Source organism: Anas platyrhynchos, chromosome 4 (assembly GCF_047663525.1).
Source record: "Anas platyrhynchos isolate ZD024472 breed Pekin duck chromosome 4, IASCAAS_PekinDuck_T2T, whole genome shotgun sequence".
In the NCBI taxonomy this organism is placed as follows: domain Eukaryota; kingdom Metazoa; phylum Chordata; class Aves; order Anseriformes; family Anatidae; genus Anas; species Anas platyrhynchos.
This window is the reverse complement of record NC_092590.1, coordinates 39372805-39398492: the sequence shown is the minus strand read 5'-3', so window position 1 is coordinate 39398492 and position 25688 is coordinate 39372805. Positions and strand designations below refer to the sequence as shown.

Genomic DNA, 25688 nt, shown 5'->3' with positions numbered 1-25688 from the left:
TAAGTTCAATTATGAGACGAATGAACATAAAATCAGATTTTGTTATTTCACAGGCTACTTGAACATTATGGAAAAGAGTACTTAAAGAATATCTTTGGAGACATTTTCTTGCAGATTATGTTGGGACTGCTTTTATCAAAAATACAAATACTAATGTCCAGATAAATTGTACTTTCAAAGTATCTTCATCCCTTTCTGCTGTATGCCTGTGAATTCAAAATCCATTGTCTGAACAAAAGAAATTACTTGTTTCTCTAACCCAATACTTGCAAGACCTGCAAGTGAATCTAGAAAAAAGAAAGTCTTAAAAAAGAAGGGAAGCTTTCTAGTAAATTTAATTGTTTTGTCTGCAAAAAAGGTAATAAAAAGGCAAATGAGCTAATTCACTGCCATGATACCTACTACGAAAACTGTTTAAAAGAAGGTGCATAGTGGATTGCTGCTGACCTGCTCTTGTTTCCATATGGTTTGCTTCATTTATTCTCTTATAATTCACCGCATAAAATAAGGACAATGAAAGTAAAATTGCATGGCTGGGCTATATTGTATCTACATAAAAGGCAACAATTAAAAGCAATTGTCATGCTGTATTGAAGTAATCAGGGGAGCTCTTCCAGCATTTTACAAAACATAGAATTATAGCAATATTAACGGGTGTAACACTAGCTAATTTGGCTATAATTTCTGGTCTGATTGTCATCAGAAGTTAGAAAAAAATATCCTTTGATATCCCCCTCCTTGATACTGCAGCATTCAAAGATATCAATGTAAGATGGGTCTCTAGTATGTAGAGAAAAATAACACTTGTTGAAAAGACGTCTTGTGTTTTTCATTCATTTCAAAGATTTAAAGGGGAGTTGAAAAAGTTGCAAAATTTCAGCAGCTTTCTGGTTTCAATGCTCTTGACAGTCTGAGAGCCACTCAAACCTTTACTGCAACATTAAATATGCTTATTTTTCCACCTCAGGGTCCCACGATGTAGTTGCCTGGTTCAGATTCTGTGCTATTCTGAGTAATGTCCCAGGAGGCAAGATGCTGGGGATGGCATGGCCAACACAGAAATCTGCTGGAATGTACAGCAGGCTGGAGAGTCAGGTAGGTGCCGTTTAAAAAACATGACATTTTATGAAGTCTCAGTGAAGCTTTTAGTGTTATTTTTATAGCCCTACAAGAAAAAACAGGTAATTCAGCAAATTTAAAGCTTGGAAACATTTCCAGGATTTTAGATGAGGCCACTAGAACCCTATAACTTTCTGTTGTGCTTTTTCCATTCCCTGTTGTCTACTTGTCCCAGAATTAACTAGTAAATAGCCATAAGTCTAAATTTTTTTAGATTTCTGGGATGTTTTTCTTCATCCCCCCTCCTTCTCTCCTCCCTTCCCATTTTATTCTTTGCAGAGCAAGCTCTAGCAGACCTTCTCTCTTGCCTGGACTTAATGATTGTGTCTGTAACTGACCTTCCACAACATGTGATGCCATAACCCCTGACCCTCAAGCATCTTCAGTATGGGAGGAAAATCCTGTCAAGTGTCCAGGCTTTGTAGCACTCTTCAGAGTTTCTCAAAACACTTTCTGGATGATTCTGTGTCAGTTGTGTTTCTAGTATGCAACGTGGCCAGATGACCATAGATAGTATCAGGAGATAATAGCATCCTTCTCCCGTTGGCTGAATTTAGGTGTACTCTGAGCTAGAATACTGCATTGACCTGCTTGTCATGAGGCCTCTCAAAATTGTACCTTGTTATAGTGTTTCCACTTCTACATCTCCTTATTTTTGGTCTGCGCTTCTACCATCTCCTCAACATAGTACACCTCGCCACACCAGATTATAACTCCCTGAGTCTTTGCCTACATTTTCAGTCTCTTGCCCATTATTTCATACAAAAATACACCTCCTAGCACTTCTCAGATGTTGCTGAAGACACTATATGATAATGATGGAGCAGGTCATGTGCCACTCTAGCAGTTGCAAGTTACTGCATGTTACTGCATGTTACCACATGCAGTAACTGCAAGTTACTACAATGATTTTCTGTGGCACTTGTGAGTCAAATTTAGGTTATTTACTATTCTAGGCCTGTAAACAACTTCAGATACACCACAAGCAAATAATTCCTTATTGATGCAGATTATTTCAAACACAAATACACATGGTGTTATTTTGACAATAGTATTTTCCCTCCAGCTCTTCAAGAATATAAAAAACTATACTGGGTCTGGCTGAACATCACTCACTGATGGCAAACAAGGAAAAAATGTTTTCTTCCTTTTGCTTTTGCACGACCTATTTTTTCTTGCATGAGCTGTAATTAAAAAGCTCTTTATCTCAACCCGCAAGCTTTCCTGGTTTTCACTGTATTTTCTTCCCCTGTCCTTCTGTGGGGGGAGAGTGAGAGAGCAGTGTGGTAGAGCTTAGCTGCCTGTTATCCATAGGTTAGTGCCTGGTGCACCTTGACAATAAGCACACAGAGGTCTTTCAATTAAATAATTAATTATATAACTCTGCAGAGTCAGGTGCTTGACAATCTCTCACAAAGCAAGCACTCCTCTGACTTGAATCACCATTATTTATAGACAGCAAACTTGTGAAACTATCTCTCTGGCTACTTTTGGTCGTCTGCCTTAGCTGGTCTAACTTATTTTTACCGAGTTTGCGCATTCCGAGGACCAGCTTGGGGGTGGGGGGAGAAGAAGACACCAAATTCTGCATTTTCATATATTAGCGTTTTGGTGTGTGTTTTTTAAATATGTTAATGACACTTAATGAGCAAAGGGTTACCATAGGTCAGTCTGGAATTTTCCTTCAGCTGTTTTTCTCCTTCTTGTCTTTTAGTTTCCATCCCTTATCTCCCTTGCTTCTGCTAGCTCAAGGCTACCAGTTTCCCTGTTTTCTTCAAGGTTTCCTTGTTTTCTTCAGCCTGAGACTACATGCCCATTGGTTGTTAAACCTCCACAAAAGCCATTATTCATGTAGCAAGATACGGAAATAGGATTGCAAGATCATCTCAGCAATCACACCTATTTTGCCCTTTGGACATCATAATGTTGCCTCCGTTGTAACTTACCAATTCTTCTCTTTGATCTTTCATGATAACTTCAGAGGCCTCCTGTCTTCTGGAAGTGATTTTGTTTGCTTCCAAAGCCAGTGAACATTTTAAAATATCATTGTATCACTGCTCTCTTTTAAAGATACATGAGTTTGTTCCTATAACATTTATGCTGTTACTTTACCATCTCTTGAGTTAATCATATTATGCTACTATTCATATTTATACACGAGTGATGTAGCTATGCAGGTAAAAACAAAATACCAGTGCCTTTCCGAATAGAGTGTACTGTCTAAAAACAGATGCAACATTTTGCAATAACACTTACGTTGTGCATGTTATAATTGAAAGAGTATGTGTATGAGTTGAAAACAGTAAATCATAGCAGAATAATCTACTACGAGGAAAAAAGTTGAGTGGATTACATCCACTAAGGATATATTATTGTGTACTCTGCAATAGTTTAAGGATTTTTTTTTTGCTTTAGATTTTGAAATGATTAATAAAGATGCTTTTGTAGTTAAACTATCTTCTCACTTAAAATACTCTTAGAAGCTACTACACAAAATCTAATGAAGAGTATTCTGGTGATGTTAGAAGTTTCAAAACAGTTTTCAATGAACAGTTCAGAGAGTTATTAGTCATTAGTTATCAGTTATAAGAACAAGCGGGTTATTACAATGCTACGAGAAATTTAGGAGCCAAGGTCTGTTTTCCAGAAATTAGGCCAAATTTCCATTACCAAAATGGTTTTGAATAACTGAATCTGTCTGTTGGCTAGTTTGCTGAGTTACCTCTATATGCTAGAAGAAAAGATACCATAAAGTTAGTATTGAGTAGCTGATCTTTGGGAACTTTACAGAGAAGCAGGCAAAAAAGATATTTACCTACAGGCTCACAATTAATTACTTACCCTGAGTGTACTAAAGGGTGCTTCTGCATACAAATGAAGTAGCTTCGGTCTGTTGCTGGCCAGTAGGCTGCATGATACTGTTAAATATTGTTGAAGAAAGTAGTTGTTGAGCAGATTTCTGACAAAGACTTTAGTCCTAAAATTAATTGTTAATATAAACAGTTAAATTAATGTAAAAATGAGAACAAAGTAAATAAAGTGCATTTCATCCAGTGTTTTGTTGCACTGATTCTAATTAGTAGCACTAGTAAAACCAGATTTTTCCAATCTCTTAAAAGTTTCTACAATAATTTACCATATAATTTGAAACTATGACTTTAAATTAAACATCAGATGATTCATTATTTCTACTGTAACGTTCTCTGGTTGAATTTGAAAGCTCAAAGCCCATGATTAGAGGATTCCTTCCCTCACTTTCACTGGGGCACTTGAGGAAAATTTCATGTTTTCATTTTCTAAGCCATTCAGAGAAAAGGAAGTTGGTTAGACATTTCTCTAAAATGTTATTATCAGGTATGCTTGAAGAGTTATACATGCATTTACTTTAACTTCATGTTTATTTTTGCACTGTAATTATACTAAAAATTCAGTGAAAAAGATCAATGAAATTCCACCAGTATATACAATACCTTCACTTACTCACAAAAAAAATATACCAGTCCCAATCTTGTTAAATTTTCTTTTATCTGAAATAATGTCTGTTCCTTATTCATCTATTTGTCTACTGAAGGAATAGACGTTAGTGCACACAACTCTTGACTTCTGCTGGCCAGGATACACAGTTCTGTGAACGACATCAGAATAAGACTGAGAGTGCAGATTTTTCAGTTTCTGTTGTTGTCTCCTGTGTCCCTTTGACTCCCTTTCCATCATTAGTACATGGAGCACCATCTTTTTTTTTTTTTTTTTAATGCTATCAACTTCAGGTCTGTAACTGAAAAATTATTATCTCTTTTTTTTAGCTAATTCATGCTGACATTTGAATGAAGTTTCATATGTACTATTTTGTTATGTATTTGTAATCATCTAGCCAATTGTAAACTAAATTTATTCTACTGTACCATAAGAGTACCAAATTGGTTAGGAGATGAATGCCTTCAGAAAAACTTCCAGCAAATTCACTCTCCTTATTTCCTTCCCCCCCAATGTTATTTGTAAGACAAACATCAAACATGTAATTCTTTAGTGTAAGAGCTAAAATTTATAAATGTTCAAAAAAAGAAAGAAACTAGAGATAAGCATGGTAATTAGTTTGCCCACTTCAGTGGGCATTTCTATGACCTTCTACATGTTTTTAATGATACAGTCTTGGGAAGTGACATAGGCTCTAACAGTGTAGGGGAGTGTTGCTCTATTTCCTTTCTGAACAAGCTGTCTGTTGGAAACAGGCCTCTAAGTTGTAGCTTTCCTCCAGTGTTAGGGTAAGCTACAGGCTTTCCTTATTTTATTATGTGCTCCACGATCCTCAGTCCTTCACAACTCAGCAGCCTAAGCCTCAATCAGGTCTTTTTAATTTTTTCTCCGCAAAGGTGAATTAAGGTGCACTCTCTCTCCAAGCTATCCAGGTCTTGGAAGGAATAAAGGTCAAAACCACAGAACAGACATTCCAAACCTGATGAAAACACAACTTTCATCACTGTTGCCAAAGAGAAATGGACATTATACTATTGTTTTCTGTTTCCTAGCTCCTGAGTGAGGATAACAAACAAACTCCCTCCCTGTGAAGAACATTTTCAATTTCAGAGCAGGCAAATCTCTATAAAAAGATTAGTATTCCTTTTCTTACCTACTTGAAAGAAGAGAAGAGCCTCTATGAAAACAGGGATGTGCATAAGACACTGAGACAGTACTGAGAAACACAGGAATATGCAGAAACTGTGTCTCGAATAACTGCAGAAATAGGTGGTCCTGTGGGAGAAAATTCTGTTAAAAACTCCAGCCTAGAAAAGCCCTGCAGTCTAAAATTAATAGTACATACTGAGAACTGCTGTGCATGGCTCTCCACTCAGGCCACAAGATGATGAGTCACTGGCAGCCCCACCTCTTTTCCTGCTACTTGCCTTTCTGTACATATGTCAAGGACAGCAGGTAGAACTGCTATCTTTATAAGTAAAGTAGACTAACTAAAACCTGTGGCCTCAGTACTTGCAGGCAGACCCACTATGTTGGCATTGTTGCATTTGATGAAGTTTGAAATATTTATTCTTACAGGCTGATCTTCATGGTGCAACGCTTGCATTGTGGGAATAATAATCCATCTTGTCAGGATACTGGATCTCAGGGGCAGGGGTGTGGGATATAGCAGATGCTTGAGCCTTGGGGAACGATGCAGATGGACTGTGAGACATGATGGTGTATGCAGACAGAAATCCCAATGTCCTAATATAAACTGGTGATCCTGTACAAATCCATCTATCAACACAAGCATTGTAAATTTTTTTTTAAGTGAAGATTTCAGCATCTGCTTAACTGCAGTATGTAATTACACAACTACAGCCTTGGTGTTTGATCTGTCAGCAGCAAAATGGCTACCTAGGGATTAATAGTAAACTATGCCCTTGAGTTGGAGCTATCTCCTTGGTATACTGCTTTAATTTCTAGATTGTCTCTGAGCAGATTTTTATTATAATGAGCTCCATTTCATTGCCACGTAGTCATTTCATTACAATATCACTACCCAGCACAGCCTTGTGAATCACAGATCTTTCCCGGTGTTCATTGGTAGTTTTCTGAGCCAAGAAATAATGCTCTCCTGAATGAAGTTGCTCCAGGAAAAGTTCTTTCACAGCTCTTTAGTTGGAGGAAAGAGAAGAAAATGCCAGCATGGTAACTTACTTGCAAACCAAAGAAGCCTCAAGTGGAAGTGTATCAGAACTTAATTTATTTTGAAAACAAAGCTTCCTCCCTAAATACAATTCACGAAGTTTCCCTTTAGTTCTAGAGAGGTGATTCTTGAATTCCTTTTGAAGTGAAAATGGGATTTTCTTGGATTGACTTCAATCTCAAAAAGCCTAATGGTTTCTAATAGATAACCTGCAATGAGGGAGAGGGGAAAAATAATAATAATAAAAAAAGACCATTTGGTATCATTTGCACGTACTGATTTAAAGAGAAACAGCTATGGAAATGCAGTTATTTGAAATTAATTATGTTATTTATACAAAAAATTAAATACATCTCTATATAAAAAGACATTGTCCCTGCAGGTATCAACAGCTCTCTTGGCTATGCTATCAGACAATTTTCAACTAAACTCATAAAGCACAGGTTGCTTTGAAAGTAATTGTTTCTACTGCAACATAATGCTACGCAGCAGACTGTTAAAGTCTCATGATACTCTTTGCAAAAGTAGAATTGGTAGCTTTAATGCCTTGACTAAATCCTAAATGCCTTGACTAAATTTATATGGTCAAGTAATTTGTTTCTCTCTTAAATCCCAAGTATGTGCTTTTTCTTGTCTCCTTCTCACACCTACAAGCAAAATTTTCTGCAGACAGAAACCTTTATTTATATGCTTTTTACACTTTTGTGTGACCCTCGTTCTGAAATTTTGCTTATTTAACCAGTTGTTAGTACTCCCGATAAACAGCTAGCCACATAAAAATCAGGAGACAACTCCCGTGACTTTGGATTTCTTCCAGAAGCTATGTGGATAACTATGTGATCTTAATTTTCTATATATTTTTTTTTTTATAATATGCCCAGACAAATGCAACATTATTTAATTGATGAAAGCTTTGAGCTTGCCACTGTGCTCATTTTGTTTCCTACAAAGAGATGTTTCTCACCACATACTGTTCCACATCATTAGAGACTTGCCCCATTTTTCTGCTCTCTTGCTTCTATTCAGAATGCTGAAGTGCTGTGCAATAATTAGGCTGATCTTAGACTTTTGCAGCATATTTCACTGGATTTAATCTTTCCAAGAAACACCTCTCTGTGATATTAAAGAAGTCTGATTTTGATGTGCCCTGTAATGAATACTGTGAATTTAATTTTGAAATATGATACTAACGTAAGGAAGAGATGACCAAGTAATACATGAAAATTAGGATCCCGAATCATATTAATCATCTACAGTCTTCTCATCTCATCGGCTGTTGACTTGCAGATAAATTTGTCAATTTAATTTGAGAAGTATGCACTAACATTTTGAGGTTCTTAAATTATTTTTTCCTGTAAAAAAGCAGTCTTTATTTGCTTTATGGCAGAATGAGCCTTTCACTTCACTCAATATCATTACACTGTTAATTAGAAATCATCTGTGCTTTCACCCTCTGAGCTACCGTTCTTATTTCAGACATGAAAATCTGGGATGCATGTTTTTTTATTCCACTGTAGATATCCCATGACTCTTTTTCTCAGCTTTCAATGCCTCCTCCAAAAAGATTAAGTTTCCCAAAAATGCAGATGATATTTTAAAAAGAAAAATTCCATACACCCCAAATAATCTCCCCTTTTCTTCTAAAAATGAGTTCCACATAGAGGCACACACAGTTTGTTTCAACTGAGCTATTATCTGATAATAATAACACTGATACTCAAGTAAATAATTAGCATATAAAATTACTGAAATTGATTCCTATTATTCATTTGACTTTAAAAATGACAAAAATCAGACAGAACTGGCTGTGCTTGAGTGAAATTTTGTTAGTGAAAATTTAATGACAGTTTGGAAATGACTAAATAAGTATCCACTAGCTTAGTTTATCTAGAGGAGGATAATCAGTTAATCAGTTTTCAATGTAAAGTAAAATAAACACTGCTCTAGGAAAACTGCTGAAGATTCCTGGTATTTTGTTTCAATCACTTTGAAGTCCTGTGCCTGCCTTTTCTCACTCATGTTTAGCTCCTGCAGACCCCTGGAGGACTAGTAAAAGCAGGTCAGAAAGCTAGAGAAATGTACATCTGATACATCACATAAGAGATGGTTACAAGGGATGGACTTTGTGTCATCTGTGTCACCTCACCCCACTCCCCAGTCCCAAAATATTAAAACCCCTTAATATCCTACTGAAATTTTGATAGACCATATGCTGCTACCAAATCACTGTTGAAGATAATTTACCCAGACCCAAAACATAGCTAGCAAAGAGCTAAATAGATCTCATAGGTCTATAGATTATTATATAGCGTTTTAGATTATTAAAGGGATACATTAAACTATTCTACTTTGGTACATGAATCAAAGTGCTTAGTTCTCTCTGCTAAATTACATAGTTAAAATGTTCTTTTGTGCTGCATTGACCCTTTCAAAAAATACAAGACTGAACATATACAAGTTAACAATGTAACATGAAAAGAGTCCATTTCAGAGTGATAAACACATACCCTCATGAAGACTGTGTAGATACCTCTGAGATTAAAAAGATTTTAGTGAGTCAGTTCAGCATTCGTTTTCTGCAGAAGCTGAAACACAAGCTTATCACAGTATACTACAGTAAAACTTGAAGAAAATACAATGAAAATATGAAATTTGGCCTGATTTGGGGAGAAATCTTCACTAACAACAATATCTTAGGAACACCTGCATCCTTCCAGAAAAGCTGGAATTTTTTGTTGTAAAGTTTTTCAAGATGTGATGAAGCATTTGGGGTCTAGCGCTCCTGAATGATAAGAGGGAGAAGTCTCTGCCCTCACACTCCTGTTCAGTGAGGGGGACTGGCTTATTCCTCTCACCAGAAACACAGTGTATGTATATATGTGATGTACATGCTGAAGCTGACAAAGACGGGCGCTTTGTTCACAAAGCAAAGCTATTCTTTCTAATATACACGTTTAACGTTAGCTTTGTGAAACCATTTTTCAGCTGTTGGATACCTGAAGATATGTACTCCAGACAGTTTTACTCATTTTCCTACTCTCTTTCTTCTATTATTCCATACTCAAATACACTTGACTTGTGTATTGTGTTCAAGAAACCCTATGCTACTAACATTTATTATCTTGGCTAGGGGTTGTCTAACAGTACCTGAATGCACTATAAATGTATGGTGATACAATAGAAAGGTCTAGAGCATATTCACTGCTAATACACATATTCTCCAAGTGTCTATGGGACATTTTTGCAAGGGAATCTTTGTAAAACTTTTCTGATGTTCTGCTTTTAAAACAATTCCTTATTTTCTCTCTCTCTCTCTCTTAAGGACAACCCCCCCCCACACACACTCATCTTCTGCCCTTCTGTAACTGAAAATGACTCTCAGATTTGTGACATTTTATGGATGCCCATAGATTATTTTGCTTAATTTAAATGACACATAAATATTTCACGTCTTATTTTGAAATGTGTGTTATTTCAGGACAAATGGGTCATCATAAGGACAAAGTAGTTTTCTAGTAGGTTTCATACAGGTAAAAATGAATGACTTAACTATAATGCAAATTTATGTGCTTTGCATATATGACAACTTCTAAGAAAAACGCAATAGGCACTACACTGAATGCAAACTAATGCATAAACATTGAGAAAGCTAACTCAAGCTCTGTATGGCACTTAGTCAAAGTGACTTTTCAACAATAACATGACTCATTGAGATGGAGGCCTAGTAGCTATCTTCTGCACTTTCTAGGATCTGAAGGCTTTTGCCTCTACCTATCCTAACAACTCAGTGCTCATATCGAAGGTATGCTAGCATCCAAGAACTGGGACAGAATGATTTATCTCAAAGAAATTTAAGTCACATTTTGTCCTGAATTAAATATCAGTGAGTGAAAAAAACACACTGATTTAAATCAAGGACCTTTATTTTATTTCAGTTTATATCTCAGTTATTTTCTTAAGAAAATGTCATTTTTTCTAGTTCACATTACCACTAAAAAAAAAAAAAAAAAAAAACCCACAAAAATTCAAGTGACAGAAACCCTAACATTAAACATACATTTTCATATTTCTAACCAGGAAAATATATAATACACTTATATTTCTTAAACAGTTTTGTGAATTATAGACTCAGATTCTTAACTGATAGTCCAGGAAACTGTGAATGATGCTTATTTTTGCTTGCTGGTTTTTGTTTTTTATTTTGCTTACAATTTCTGTCAGTTTCTATTCTGAAGGAAAGAAAATGGAAGTAACGTGCTTTAAGAGTATTTGAATCTTGTTTTACATGACTTAAATGATTACCTAAAATACTTCTGATACAGATGAAAAAAGTATAGACCTCAAAGTACTGGGTTACTCTTTTTGCTCAATATCCCTCAGATTTTCTGCAAGACATGGAAGCACCTTTTGAAAAATCAGTTTAGGCATTTGAGTAGGATAAACACCTCACTCTTACTGAAATCAATAGGATAAGTTAATATTAATCATCCTTTCAACTGACTGCAAGCTTGGGTCTATGGGATGTGACCTTGCTCTGCTCTATGAAGAATTCTGTATGCACTTGGTGTCAAAAGCAATCTTGAAAGTACGGTACATTTTCCTATATATTTAGAGTAGTTAAATGATAGCCCTTCCAGTCATTTTTTACTCATAGTTTGCAACTAAGAGAGAAGAAACTTTATTTCTCTTTTCCAAATAGGTTGCTCAATTTTGAAATAACTATTTCAAATGATGAAAATGTTCTAACAGTGCCTGGTGAACTGAAGCAAAAATAAACTAGAGCAAAACCACAAAGAAATGAAATATGTCTTTTTGGGAAGAGGGCAACTAGCAGCATTTTTTTCCATTTTAATGGCTGAAAATAATATGTACGCTTACTCAAAGTACTGACATTGTAACTGTTAGAAACCTCAGTCTGGCCTGAAAAAAGGAAAGATATGTTCCCTTAGGTTATACGTATTTCTAAAAAGCAGTACTCTTCAGAAAATTACATTATGAAGAGAACTCAATAATGTAACATTTTACATTTTTAAATTACTTACCATCTCCTATTATGTTTAGAACTTAATACAAAAGTTGAAATATAAGCTGAAAAAATGTTTAGGTATAAGGAACTGATAACCTTAGCTGACAGTTGAAATTCAAAAAATCCATTATAAAGCAAATACTTATCTATAGTGATTAACTACAGGGAAGAAATACTAGAGATGTTATAAACATGAGAATACCTCAGATCTGACAAGCTTTATATGCATTCTCCTTTGCTGAAGATAGAAGAGTTTATCAGGGAGGTATCATTGTACTCTTGGCATTCACAACTGGCTGCAGTTGAAGACAGCAGGTCCAGAGGACTTGTAGTCAGAGCCAACTTCGCTTTTCCTAAATTCTGTGTGCTTCTCTAAATCATTTCAAAAGCATGTGTCTAATTTTTAATCTGTAAGGACTATAATCCTTTCTGATCTGCACATTACAACCTACCCATAAGTTACATACTGCCTGGAGACTAGCAGAGGTTAAAGAAGAGTCATTATGTTGGCTGTGAAATACCCCTTAGAATAGGGTTTTCTGCAGCCCTTTGGGTGTACAGAAGCTGTATAAGAAACTTTATTATGAACCTGTATCTATGTTTTCACAAGACGACTCCAGCATGCCTCAGAACAGGTTCTGATGCAAAACTGTTTTGACTACCTATACAGGTTTACAACAACGATCAATAAGGTCAGACAGACTATCTGAGATGGTACACAGCAGGGGTGGAATGGAAGGAACAGAGTGGAAGGAAAATCTAAAGGTGGTGCGGGGTGAGAGGCTGAGGCCCGGCTGCAGGAGGCAGTGCCCGGCCCCTGCAGCCCCTCCAGGATCACCGCCAAGTCCCCCAGGCCTTACCTCGAGCTCCCCACACTGCCCGGCCTTCAGCCTCGTTGGGGGCTTGCTCCCAAGGCAAAGCCCTGATCCCCAGCACAGCAGGAGCACCTTGGGGCCAATTCCCACGCTGGGCCATGTGCCTGGTCCTCACCTCCTCATGCCCCACACGGAGAAACCTAGCAAGGTCTACTGACATGGTGCTAGGCATGTTCTTGCACAAGTGTCAAAAACTTGTGTGTGTCTTCTTGGAGGAAGAGTCTGTTCCAGTAGTTCAGGTGCTCAACTTCTGGAGAAGAGAATTGGAGGAAAAATCAGTGAGCTCAGTTAGAATTGTGGATGTTCCCGATTTTACAGAAGGGAAGTGTAAAACTTCTCAGTATACATTTCTCAGCCATACTCTCTGCTATGCTGATTCTCTAGTTTACAAGTCTTAGAGAAGGACAGCAGGAAGCACAGTGGAAGAGACTTTTATGCTATCTCGATCCTTGGAAACAAGTGTCTGCATAGAGGACTACTGGTTTTGTTTTGGGAGTTGCTCTAATCTTTGAAAGTGGCAGGAGTGTGCAGATGGGCTAGTTCGGACCTGGGATGGCTGTAACACAACCACACTTTGTTCTGATTTTGTTCTGGGTCCTTCCAGTGTGTAAAAAAGGCACCCAATGCAATCATTAAAGCTTTAAAAAAAAAAATGACAGGAATGCTTAGTTAGACTAGCTCTTTGGCTTCTTGAGGTCACACACTGAAATGCCTTTATTATTGGATAGCATAAATTATATAGAATGCAATCACAAGACCTCAGCAAAGGCCTTCAAACATTTACTCAAGGAAGATTTGGAAGGCAAGTGGCAGCTTAGGATTCATCTGTGAGAATTCACATGAATTTTCCTTACTAGTTTCATTTCATTTTCACCTTGCATTCAGCCAGATGTCTCTTAAGTGCAGCATGCATGATGCCTGTTTTGGCCTTAAGACCAGAAGGTGCCATGTTATATGTGAATGGATATATTACTAGTGACTTCTAAATTTGATTCTAGCTATACCACCTATGTGGACCTTACATAGCATTTGGGTGAATTTCTGCTAAAAGTAAACTTAGCTATTCTTAGAAAGACAAAAAAGTAAATTAGTTTGCAATGCTGTTCTTCTATTCGGGACAAATAAATACCTTCTTCTTGGGGCAAGCAAGCACTCCCCACTGGAGATGCAAAGAAGAGACTATATAAGAAAGCAGAACTATGTCACCTCCAACAAATTAACAAACTGAGCATTTGCTCAGGCAAGAAATTATTAATATATATATATATTTTTAAGAAAGACTTTGATCGTGAGGCAGACAAAGGACTATATTAGCCCTTGCTTAGAATGACATAGAACTTATTTCTAGCTTTATAATTCAAAAGTGATGGAAAAAACTTGCTTGAAATAAAGACTATGAGGAAATATTATCTTCAACTTATCCACCTCTTATGTCCTTCCACAAGGTGGATATAGCACATTTATGAGAGTAGATACCTATAGCTGAAATGGCCATTTATTCCAGTGGGAACTGCTGAAGGCAGTTGAAAATCAGATGAAAACAAATTATATTTTTTGACTAATGTGAATGTGAAGATGTGCACTTCAAAATTTGCAAGAAGTATTAATTTTTCTGAAAGACTGCATTATCTGCTAAAGTGTTTCTTTTATTTAGAAAGAGTAACTATTAGTCTGTAAATGATATATATGTTTTTGATTTAATACAATTGACAGACTTTTTGCAATATGGTCATAGGTTAAACTTACAACATGTATTTCATCTTAGAGTTTTATCTCGTGTCTTATACGAGTATATCAGAAACATATTATAAATTAATGTCAACATCTTGCTGTTACTTTTGGCACAACATCTTTTCCGTTAAATCAATGAAGTAAGCAATCCAAGAGCAGAGATGTGTAATTTTATCCAAGAGTTTACTCCTTTTCCATAACACTGTTTCACAGAGATATATATTATAAAGGCAACCAGTGATTTATTTGTGCTTTGCAGGATTGCCCATTATTTTATACACAACTGATTTTAACATCCCTATGAACTTGTTTTTTCAGTCTTTTTTAAAAACACTTTTGTTTAAATGAACATAGTGGCTAGTAGACTCACCTTACCCTGTATGAAAAAAAATTCCATGTTTTCTGGATGAGTGCTGAACAGCACCGTTAAGAGCTATGACTACCATTTCCAAATTTTAGGAGCTCTGATACAGAAACCAGATTAACAAAATTCAGTATTACTTCAGGTCTTATTAGCTTGTACACACACATAACATCTTTCATTCCTCTCTATATATTCTGGGCTTGGCTGCCAAGAAATGAAGAAAAACTATCACCCATGCAAATTTAAGAAACCTCAAATAATGACACATACCGTGTTGTGTTGCATCTCCACTGGCAAAGTGGTTCAATCTGCAATTTCACCATTTGTTACATTCCACAAAATATATTCAAAATTTACATGAAAAGGGGAGGTTCCTGTGGCACATGCTAGAGCTTTTCCAATAATCAGCTTTCCTGTATCCTAACACAAGAAACTAAGGATGATTGTTCCTTTGCTGTAAGTTTTTCTGGTATGTTATTTATAAATGATTTAGATTAATCTAAAGCAGATATAATTTCCTTTCCAAATTTGTTTGCTTTTCCTATGCAGAAATATGAAACAAATCTATAACAGACATATTCTATTATTTCTTTCAATCCTGACGCTATCTTGTTTTGCCTACTGATGGAATGTTTACAATATTCCTTTTGGATGTTTATATGCTGCTTTCCTCATTTTTTGATAGATTTGTTTTTCCCAGCTTAATGTTTTGTTCTCAGCATCTCTGGAAAAGGAAGTAACTTCTTCACTGGTTTCAATAGAGCTAAGGCAATTGACACACATTAGGATTTAATTCTGCTCTTTGAAGAATAAAAGCAAAGGAAAACAGTACAATATGTTCAACTACATCCTGCTTGTTTATCTCAGGATCCAGTACTGTCCAGTAAAAGTATCATAAGACAGGAACATATATTTATTTTATTTTATTTATTTATTTTTAAAGAAAAAAGGTCTCAAAATACTGCCTCACTTTACAATTTTGAGAATTGCAATTACCATTTTCAATCTTCTTTCTGTTCCAGGTATATTACAGATCCCTATTTGTATATGATATAATTCACAGTCTCTGAGCTAAGTAGTTTGCTAAGTCTGAGATCTTATTTGTCCAGCAGCTGCTCCCTTAGTGACTACTTTATTGTCTCAGGATTTTTAACTTCTCTACATCAGTATGACAGCCTTTAATTTTGTTTACTTTTAAAGTTCTTCAGTACTGTTTTTGATTTTAACATCTTACCCTCTAATTCCAAAAAAAACCCACCAACTTTATACCTAATTGTATTTTATTTCCATGTTGATTATTTGTTGCCATGGCATAAAAATATCACAAAAAAATATTTACAGGGTCCGCCTAGTAACATATATAGATCTGTACATGTTTTGTTAAACAAATTTCAACACTCACTATTTCTGCTGGCTCTTTATTTTGTTGGTGTTTTATGCATGTGCTTTACAATCTCTCATGATGCTACTGCTTATTTATGCAGGAAAGTATATCCAGAACAAAAAATCACTACTTTTTGTATATTGCATCCTAAAGGGGTGGGAAGCATGGGGGGAATGGAGTTAAATGGTCACAGCTAACAACCCGATAAATCTGTTCTGTACGCTGCCTTTTACTGACTATGCCATTAGCTCAGTCATTTTGACACTATCAATACTTGGGGCTTCTGAATGTAGTAATCACACTGCTTATCAAAGAAACTTAGCATTACTGTTATATATGTTTGCACCAGGACAACATTAAGTTGATCTTTCATTGTTGAGTGATTAGTACCTTGAGAAGACAGACATTCCATGGAGGAATTTAAAAAGAAAGATGTCATAACTTTATTTTCTGGCTGGATTTTACCAGCTGGCAAAATATGCTCAAGACAGATCCTGAACTGGTCGGCAAGGAGTAGATCAAACCCATGGACTAAGTGACATGTTTGGTGTTCTGGTCCCTGATTTCAAGCAGAGACCCTTATTTCAAGCAGAGATATAACTTGAGAGGCCTGTGGTCATGACTTAGGCATTGTTCTGAAACAGATGGACAAATTAGTGAAAGCAGACAAGCAAAAGGGAAAGCTCTTAATTTAAAGTATTCATACTTAACATTCATCTAGCAATATTTAGCCCTAAATACTGGAGCACTTCTATTGGGTTGCATTGCTGCTGTAATAGTAAGGCTCCTTGCAAAGGAATAAAATCATTCTCTGCACCAAGGACAAACTTCCTCTCAGGCCAATAGCTAAACATAAGATGCATCTTCATAAGACTATGACATAAGCCCCAGGCCTCAAGCATGTTTTGGAGAAAGAAAGACAAAAAAAAAAAAAAAAAAAAAAAAAAGGCCAAAGGAACATATAACTTCTATTTAACTTCTTACATTTCAAATTCTGACATTAAAGTTATCGAGTGGAATAGCGAAGACTCTGTGACCTTTTGGCAAGGTTTTCAAGCAAGCATTGCAAACTTTACTTTCTGATTTCTTGATTTCTTCACCTGGCATGAGTCCCAGTTAGCAAGAGCATATAGGAGAAGGAAATCTTACTGGATAACTGTCAAAAGCAAATGAACAAGTATTCCAGCAAATCAAGAACACACAAACGCATAATTGGTTAAACTGAAAGAGTTTCCTGCCATGCTGATTACTGAGAATACTTCATTTTTCTTTGAAAGAAAGTTTGGACACATTACTCACACTTTAGCAGAATGAACTAGATAGAATATTACTCCATCCATGGAAGAGTATGAAGCTATGCATTATGAACAAGAAAGCTATAGTTCTTGGGGAAGGGGGATAAAAGAGAAGGAATCAAATAACAATATTTTTTAAAGAATGCTTAATTTTTAAACAGAATCTGAAAAAATGCCTTAGTCTGTCTAATTTTAGGTAAATACAAAATTTCTGAGAAAGCACTTTGGCTTTGTGAAATAAAGACTTGAAGATGTAGCAATCTAAGGAATGTTCTGGCTCTCATCCAGACAAGCATTCATGCAAGTGATTCAGTTTACCATTTAGTAATTCCACTGACTTCCTTTCTGGATCAGTAAATAAAATCTAGACAAAAAGCCAAAGAGGAAGAGTTGAAGACATCCCTGCAGAACAGCACAGAAGTAGAGACTGACTAAAATAGGCTAAATAGCATGCAAGAAGATGTCTATTGCAGTAGAGAATGAAGATGAAAAATGAGCACAATCAAAACATTGTGTGGCAACAAATAAGACAAAAGCAATACATGGTACACACACAAAAAAAAGAGACAGTGACATGAAAAACCAAGAAGTTAAGGATGAACAATAATGCAATAGATGGTCAGCAGAGAGGACAGACTGAGGAAGACGATATGACTACAGGGGTAAGGAATGCTGAGTCTAGCCAGAAAGCCTAAAAGCAATGGGAAAAAGGAATGATTAGGGGAAAAAAACAGCTGTGTGCCAGAGGTCAAGAAGTTATGGATAAGTTGAGAACAGCCAAAAATCAGGTAGGCTAGAATTTATTGTAATTTTTTTTATCTTTTGTGTGTGTGCACATAAGTAGTGGAACATTCTTCAGACATTCCAGAATTTTAAAAGAACTGGACATAAAATTGTGGCAGGAGAACATACTGTGGAAGGATGAGCCACCAGCATTGTAGTAAAGAAAAAAAGCTGATGAGCACTGCTAGGAAGATCATGGAAGTGGAAGGAGTGTCTTTATTGCATTGTATAGCTCTGGTGAGATAACCTTGGATGACAGCTAAGTTCCCACCTAGTTGATTGCTCATTCTCTCCACAGCCAGATGTACAGAAGAGAAAAGTGTAAGGACATAAGAGAGGAAAACTCATGGGTTGAGCTAAAGACAGCCTAATAAGTTAAAAAAACAAACAAAAAAAGAACAAACAAAAACACCAAAGAACAAGTGATGCAAAAGCAATCACTTGTCACCTACCACCACTGGAGCAATGTCCAGCTATTCTCTAAGCAATGACTGTCTGAAAAAATCACCCCACCCCTGCTTTTACATGACATTTTTTAAAGTGTGAATTTATATGGTATGGAATATCTATTTGGATATGCTGTTCCAGCTGTGTCCTCTCCCAAAATCTTGCCAACCCTAATGTGCTTGCTGGAAGGGTGGCGTGAGAAACATAGAAACATGGTCACAGCTCCACAGTACAGCATCGTACAAACTACTATGAAGACAATTAAATCCATCCCAACCAGATCCAATGCAACAGTCTAGCAAAATGGAGTCAGAGAGACGACTGTCTACTTCTTTATTAAAGGATTCCACTGAAAAAAAAAAAAAAGCAGCCGTTGTAGACTGAGGATCACTATTGAAAGCACGTGCACAAATAAAGATGTTTGAGGGCTTGTAGGTTCAGGATATAAATTATCCAACTAAGAATGAAAATGCTTAGTTCTTCCCTACAAAGAACAACCTTGTGAGTCCCACAGTTACATGAATATGATAAAGTGACTCAGCAGGACAATCTTACGTCATAGCAATAAAGTATGGGCATAAGCAATAAAAAATAGTGGACCAGTGTAGATAAAACCAGCTTGCACAGGAACTAAATTTTCCTAATTATAAATATCATATCTCAAGGAATCCCTAAGAAATTTACAGGCAACTCTTAATAAAGAAATTCAGATATGTGGTATGGAAGGAAAGACGTAATTTTAACTTTCAGAAATTTCCTTTGCTTGTAATTTAAATATTGTATAGAGCTACAAATATTTTCTTTTGACTAATGTATAGTTTTTTATGACAGACAAAATGAAGGAATCAGCAGCTGATTTTGCCTTGGTAAAGAAGAGTTGTCATTTGCTTATATGTTGATTTCTTTAGGAGAGAAAATAGTACTACTGTGGCTTACATTTTACTCACGTTAATGATAAGTACTTCGTTGTAACTTCGTGATGGGAAAATGATATATGTATGTTTGTTTTTTTTTTTTTCAAACAGATTATTTCTGTGCTTTATAATTCTCAATTGCATCTTGAAATAATATATATTTACGTACAAAGGCTTCAATACTTACTCTGGCATAGCAGGTTATCAGAATGCAAGCCATGGAAATAAAAACAAAAAAATGAACTGCTTCTTCTCTTCTGCTTTTCAAAGTCCAAAGTTCATGCCTGTGTAAAACAAGGGCAAGTATTAGTGGTGTAATAAAGTTGGTTAATAAGTAAACAGAGTAAGAAATTAAAAATAAACACTAGCATAGGGAAAGTTACAACAATGTATATTCAAGGCAGAAGAATAATTTGTCAAAGCAAGTAAGTGAGCTAACAATTCTTATGTTGTTGAATAGTAGTGGATGAAACATTTAAGAAATTATGGTAGAATATTGCTCTGAATTGTAGAAAGGAATGTATTAGGTGATCTACTGGACCTTAAAAACCTCTTTCTCTATAAACAAACAAAATTCCCTTTAAAATATGCATCTACTTTATATATATATATATATATATATATATATATATATATATATATATATATTTCAATTCGTAAAAGTTCTCTTCTGAAAACTAAGTTTATATTTCAAAAGAGAAACAATTATTTCATTATGATAATATGGTTATCTACTATATTGAAGAAAAATAAAGATCAAGAGGTTTACGTGAATCATTAGAAACACAGTTTCCCATTGTCATCATAGTGAGCAAAAGTTATTAAAAAAAAAAAGGAAAGAAATGACAAACTAATGATAACCTTGGCTCATTATTCATTAGATAGTATAATGGATGTTTTTCCTTGAACACTTTGTTCTACAGCATAAATTTCACAATGCATTTGGCCTGGAACTCCCACTGAAATCAGCTTTTAAGGCCCCATAATACTAATTATGAAACACAAAGCCAATCAGCAAGTAAATACAAATTATGGACCCACCATAAGTCCTTTATATTTTCATTTATAGCCACCTTATCTATTTTGAGGAAAACTAGCTTCTAAAACGAACAGAATGTTTAACTATTACAAATTGTCTCTAATACACTTTAAATAATTTTATTAAAAATATTTTTAAATATAAAAAAATGTTTTCTTCAGCTGTAGCCAAGATATAAGATTTTAAATTTCTTTATATGTACCTTGATATTCCTGATAATACTGTTTTTTCAATTAAAACAAACAAACAAACAAACAAACAGAAAACAGGATATATTTTAAGGGCTGTTAAATCAAATCAAAACAAATAGCATGCAGATAAAAACAATAAAAAAAGAAAAAGGTTTTGGTTCATTATATTTACAAGAAACATGACAAACATCACATGAAACAATACTAACTACAGAAAGGTTGCATATTTTCTGCAATACTGTAACAAAATCACTTCGTGTTTTTGATAATAGTGAAGTGGCATGTACTTTTTAAATATTGCAGTCATATATTTGTAATGCTTATTACTTAATATTTTGGTTTTAATATTCACATATTTTAGATTTGCATTTTATGTGGAAATATTAACTGGTTGAGCTTCATTTTTAGACATACTTTGTTTAAAGATAACTGAAATAGTTTAGAAGATGGATGCAGTACTACTTGATCTGGACATAATTTAATTTAAATAATCTATCATTCATTTACATTTTTCTTACATAACAGATTTTGAACACAAAAGTGATAAAAGAGTCTGGTACTGTTTTCCATTACTGAGTGTGGAAATTTATGTGATGACTAGGTAACTATGCTATTTCCGTGAAACCTGTGGGTTTTGGAAGCAAAATAATTGAAATGTTTTTAGAACACTTTCTATTTAAAACAGTAACAAATATTTTTTACAGACTCTTCAGAAGGGCCCTGGGACACATAAATATTATTTTCCTAATTTTACCACTATATGCTTTTATAAGTTAAACAGCTTGCACCAAGGTGACTGGTCACAAGTGGTGTTCCCCAGGGGTCAGTGTTGTCCCCTTTAATATCTTTATTGATAACTTGGACGAGGCAATTGAGTGCACCCCCAGTAAGTTTGCAGATGACACCAAGCTGGGGGGAAGTGTCAGTCTGCCAGAGGGTAGGAAGGCCCTGCAGAGGAACCTGGGCAGGTTGGGGTGATGGGCAGAGGCCAATGGGATGAGGTTCAACACGGCTAAATGCCACGTCCTGCACTTTGGCCACAACAATCCCATGCAGCGCTACAGGCTTGTGAGAGAGCGGCTCAAAAGCTATACAGAGGAAAAGGATCTGGGGGTGCTGATAGATGCTTGCCTGAACGTGAACTGGCAGTGTGCCCAGGTGACCAGGAAAGCCAATGGCATCCTGGCTTGTGTCAGGAATAGTGCAGCCAGCAGGAGTAGGGAGGTGATCGTCCCTTTCTATTCTGCTCTGGTGAGGCTGCACCTTGGGTATTGTGTTCAGCTTTGGGCCCCTCACTACAAGAAGGACATCGAGACCCTGGAGAATGTCCAGAGAAGAGCTACAAAGCTGGTGAAGGGCCTGTAGCACAAGGCCTGTGAGGAGCGGCTGAGGGAGCTGGGGGTGTTTGGGCTGGGGAAGGGGAGGCCTCATGGCTCTCTACAACTGCCTGAAAGGAAGGTGTGGGGAGCTGGGGGTTGGCCTCTTCTCACAGATAACTAGTGATAGAACTAGAGGGAATTGCCGCGAGTTGCACCAGGGGAGGTTCAGGTTGGAAATGAGGAGATATTTCTTCTCAGAAAGAGCAGTCAGGCATTGGAACAGGTTGCCCAGGGAAGCGGTGGAGTCACTGTCCCTGGGGGTGTTTAAGGAGAGGTTGGACGTGGTGCTTAGGGACATGGTTTAGTGAATGACAGTGGTAGTAGGGTGATGGTTGGACCAGATGATCTTGAAGGTCTTTTCCAACCTTAATGATTCTATGATTCTAAGTTAGCTACAAACCTGACAATAGATTATTTTTTTTTTTTTAAGCTATGTTCAGTTTTTAAATATGCACTTGTAAATTACTGTGTAAATAAACCACAGGTAAAGAAACACAATTTGAGCTAGTTAATATAAAAGTGTTGTACATATGATAAGAAATTAAACTTTGGACAAAAAAGAATAGTTGCAGATAATTAACCTAGCTCTGTGAAGAAGCTGTATCAGCTTAAATTAAAGGGCTTGTGATTCTGGAACAAAGTTTCCTAGGCTGTGCACAACAAGACAGTCAAGGCACAGCTCACACCTCCTCATTTCCAGTTGTCCAACTCCACTGAAAGAATTCGTAACTGCATGAATCACTTCCCGGTATGAGAGGTAAATATAGCATGTATAACAGTATAAATATATACTGTATATGAACAGTTTATTTAATATATATACATGTAAGTACAGCCATTCATGTATGTATATGTAGCATTTCATATACACACAACCACAATTTTGTAGGTAATGTTATTACTGTAGGTAATTTATCAAATTTGGGTGGAAGTAGGTAGCCAGAGGAAAGATCTGCAGGACAGAAAACAAAACAAGAGATCTTTAATATCATTCCTACATTAAAATGCAGCCTGCAGTATGGACAGATAGAGAAACATGAAACCCAGGATGAGTTAGGATTTTTGTACTTTGACTTCAGTATCTGATTTTATACTGACTGTTTTGTAAACTGATTACACACATCTGCAAGCTATGAATCAGTTGGTCTTCAATCTACACTCAACAGGTAGTCTTGTCTTGATTGGATGCCTTGTTAAATTGGTTAGTTGAGTCAGCAGTAAACAAAATCCTGTGAAATCAAATTGTGACGAGCTATCTTCCTGGTTATATCTTTCAGAAAACACACCTGAAAAGTATTTGTCTGCAATACCATATGTATCTTCTTCTGAACAGTCATTTCTTTTTCCTTTTGAAGAATAAGACTGGACTGACCATCTTCTTCCTATGGTAACTACAAAGTTAATGTAAATTAGGTAGTAAACACAAATGATCTATTTTTACTATTACAGCTACTACTTGCAGTTGCCTCCACTTGCTTTAGAAAGTGGATTCTTTCCTGCCACGTTATGCAGTCCTGCAGCGCTTTTTAGGCCATGGTCCCTTACAGTATTCTCCTTTCTCTGATTAGGCTTAGTCCAGTCAAGAATGCACCTTGGCCCTTATCTCCATCATAACCCTCAAGATGTTCAAATTGTTGCAATTAAAGACGTCCATCAATTGCCATATGTCTTTGCAATGAAAAAAAAAAAAAAAAAAAAAAAAAACATACAAAAAAAAAAAGCAAACCACAAGTGAACATATTCAAATGTGTATGCTGGTTTATGTATGTATACTAGATGCTTCCTTTCCATTCTCACTGTTTCCTGTGTCAGAAAACCAGCCCTGATTGATTCTACTGCCTACATGCCCTCCTCACACTGCCCCTTCAGTCAAATCTCTTTGCTAAGGTCTGATATTAAGAAAAAAAGCAGCAAACCTTCTCTGATTCTTGTTATAATTTTTTTTTTCTTTCTCAAAAATCTTGTAATTTTTGAGCCTCTGTTTAAGGCTTAAGTGTTTAATAGCTGCTTGTTTCAAACCAACTTCCCAAAACAATTAGTTGTCTTTCTTTCCCTATACTGCCTTATATTACTTATTGTACAGCAGTATCGAAAGGGATCCAAGTTAATGAGTCAAGTAGGGAAACATTAAAACCACAGTTCACAGTCCAAAAATCTTCCAAAGGAGAAGAAAATTTTCCTTCCACCCTTTAGTGGTTCACTTCATGTAAAATTTTATCTATGGCAGGAGAAAGCTTTCCTGTACACACACACAACAAACAAAAACAAAACACATATAAAAGGACACACAATATTTCTACAGGGCTAAAGATATAAATTCCATAGTAGTAGAGGGGGAAAAAATCAGTATTAGAGACCTAGAAATTTGTAATTTTGGAGGATACTTTGCAAGAATTGTAGATATTTTGCAAAAAATAGTTGAACATTTCTCTTTCATTATGTCTTATAGAACTAGCCTTTGAAAAAATTTGCTGACTGTTTATAGTCTGGCTCTGTGATATATATTTTATACATCAGTAGATTTTATGATTTTCAAATGTACTTGACCCACACATTACCATATATATAACAGCATATCTTTAGTATATGAATAATCTGTTACTCTTTTTTCAGCAGAAACAATGTGTGTACCTACTACTTAGCCTAGTGGTCACTGTTTTATTTCTGGTCTAGTGCTTATATACCAAACACAGAGGGAGATCACTGCAAGTGGACAGAAGTTCTGAAAGATTTGGAGCAGATCAAGACATCCAAAGTAAGTTCATTAAAAAGTCAACATTTCATATAAACATAGGAGCAGACATAATTAAACATTTAGCACAGTACTCAGTTAAGAGTGTCAGTAGCAAAGAGTATGAAATGGGATGTTGGTATAGTCCTGTTTTGTGGGTGGAAGTGAGGGGGAGTAGAAGATTGAAGGGAACTGGAGGTGAACAAATATGGTAGATTCTAGAATTAATTATTATTTTCATTCTCTCTTTTTTGAATATTTTATTTGATTTTTTTTTTTTTTTTTAGTTGGGTAGAGCAAAAAGAACCATCTCCTAAGGAAAGGGGTAGAGGGCATGGAAGTTAGTTCCTTCTGAAAAAGTACTTACAGAACGCAATTCTGTTGAGCTTCCTCACAGTGAAGCCCATTCTGCAGGTTACTAGATGACTAAGATTCCTGACTTACTGACTCTCTGTAGCTAGCTTGATTGACCGTTTCAACTTGGAGCTAATCCATGTCTCTAATATTTGTTTATTATCTCTAAGGTCTGCTAGTTGTTGCTCATAATTCTACCTCTCATATTCTTTTAGGACATTGATGTCAGTTTATATACAGCAAACACAGATGAGGATGTAAGTAAAATTAAAATTTAACCCAAACTGGTCTAATATAGTAGCTTCATTTCTTTGCTAGCAATTTTCTCCTAAGGTAGCCTTGGTCTAATTTGAGAAAAGTTTCAGAAACCAGATCATTTTCCTTGAAAGTA

General features: G+C 35.9%; 2 protein-coding genes across 4 annotated transcripts in view; one reads left to right on the top strand and one right to left on the bottom strand.

Annotated features, from left to right (window-relative positions):
* Nucleotides 1-25688, top strand: part of IL15 (interleukin 15) — a 43043-nt gene that overhangs the window by 9286 nt on the left and 8069 nt on the right. For 2 of the 3 annotated variants that reach the window (XM_005030958.5, XM_013109782.4), the window contains exons 2-5: nt 968-1095; nt 23490-23599; nt 24886-24967; nt 25513-25554. In XM_005030958.5, coding sequence (XP_005031015.2) covers nt 968-1095; nt 23490-23599; nt 24886-24967; nt 25513-25554 — 362 coding nt within the window. The remainder of the gene's footprint in view (nt 1-967; nt 1096-23489; nt 23600-24885; nt 24968-25512; nt 25555-25688) is intronic. The other variant, XM_005030959.6, reaches the window with a different exon arrangement.
* Nucleotides 23002-25688, bottom strand: part of INPP4B (inositol polyphosphate-4-phosphatase type II B) — a 359615-nt gene continuing 356928 nt past the window's right edge. The window contains exon 31 of the transcript XR_011808668.1: nt 23002-23164. The gene's annotated coding sequence lies outside the window, so the exon portion shown is untranslated. The remainder of the gene's footprint in view (nt 23165-25688) is intronic.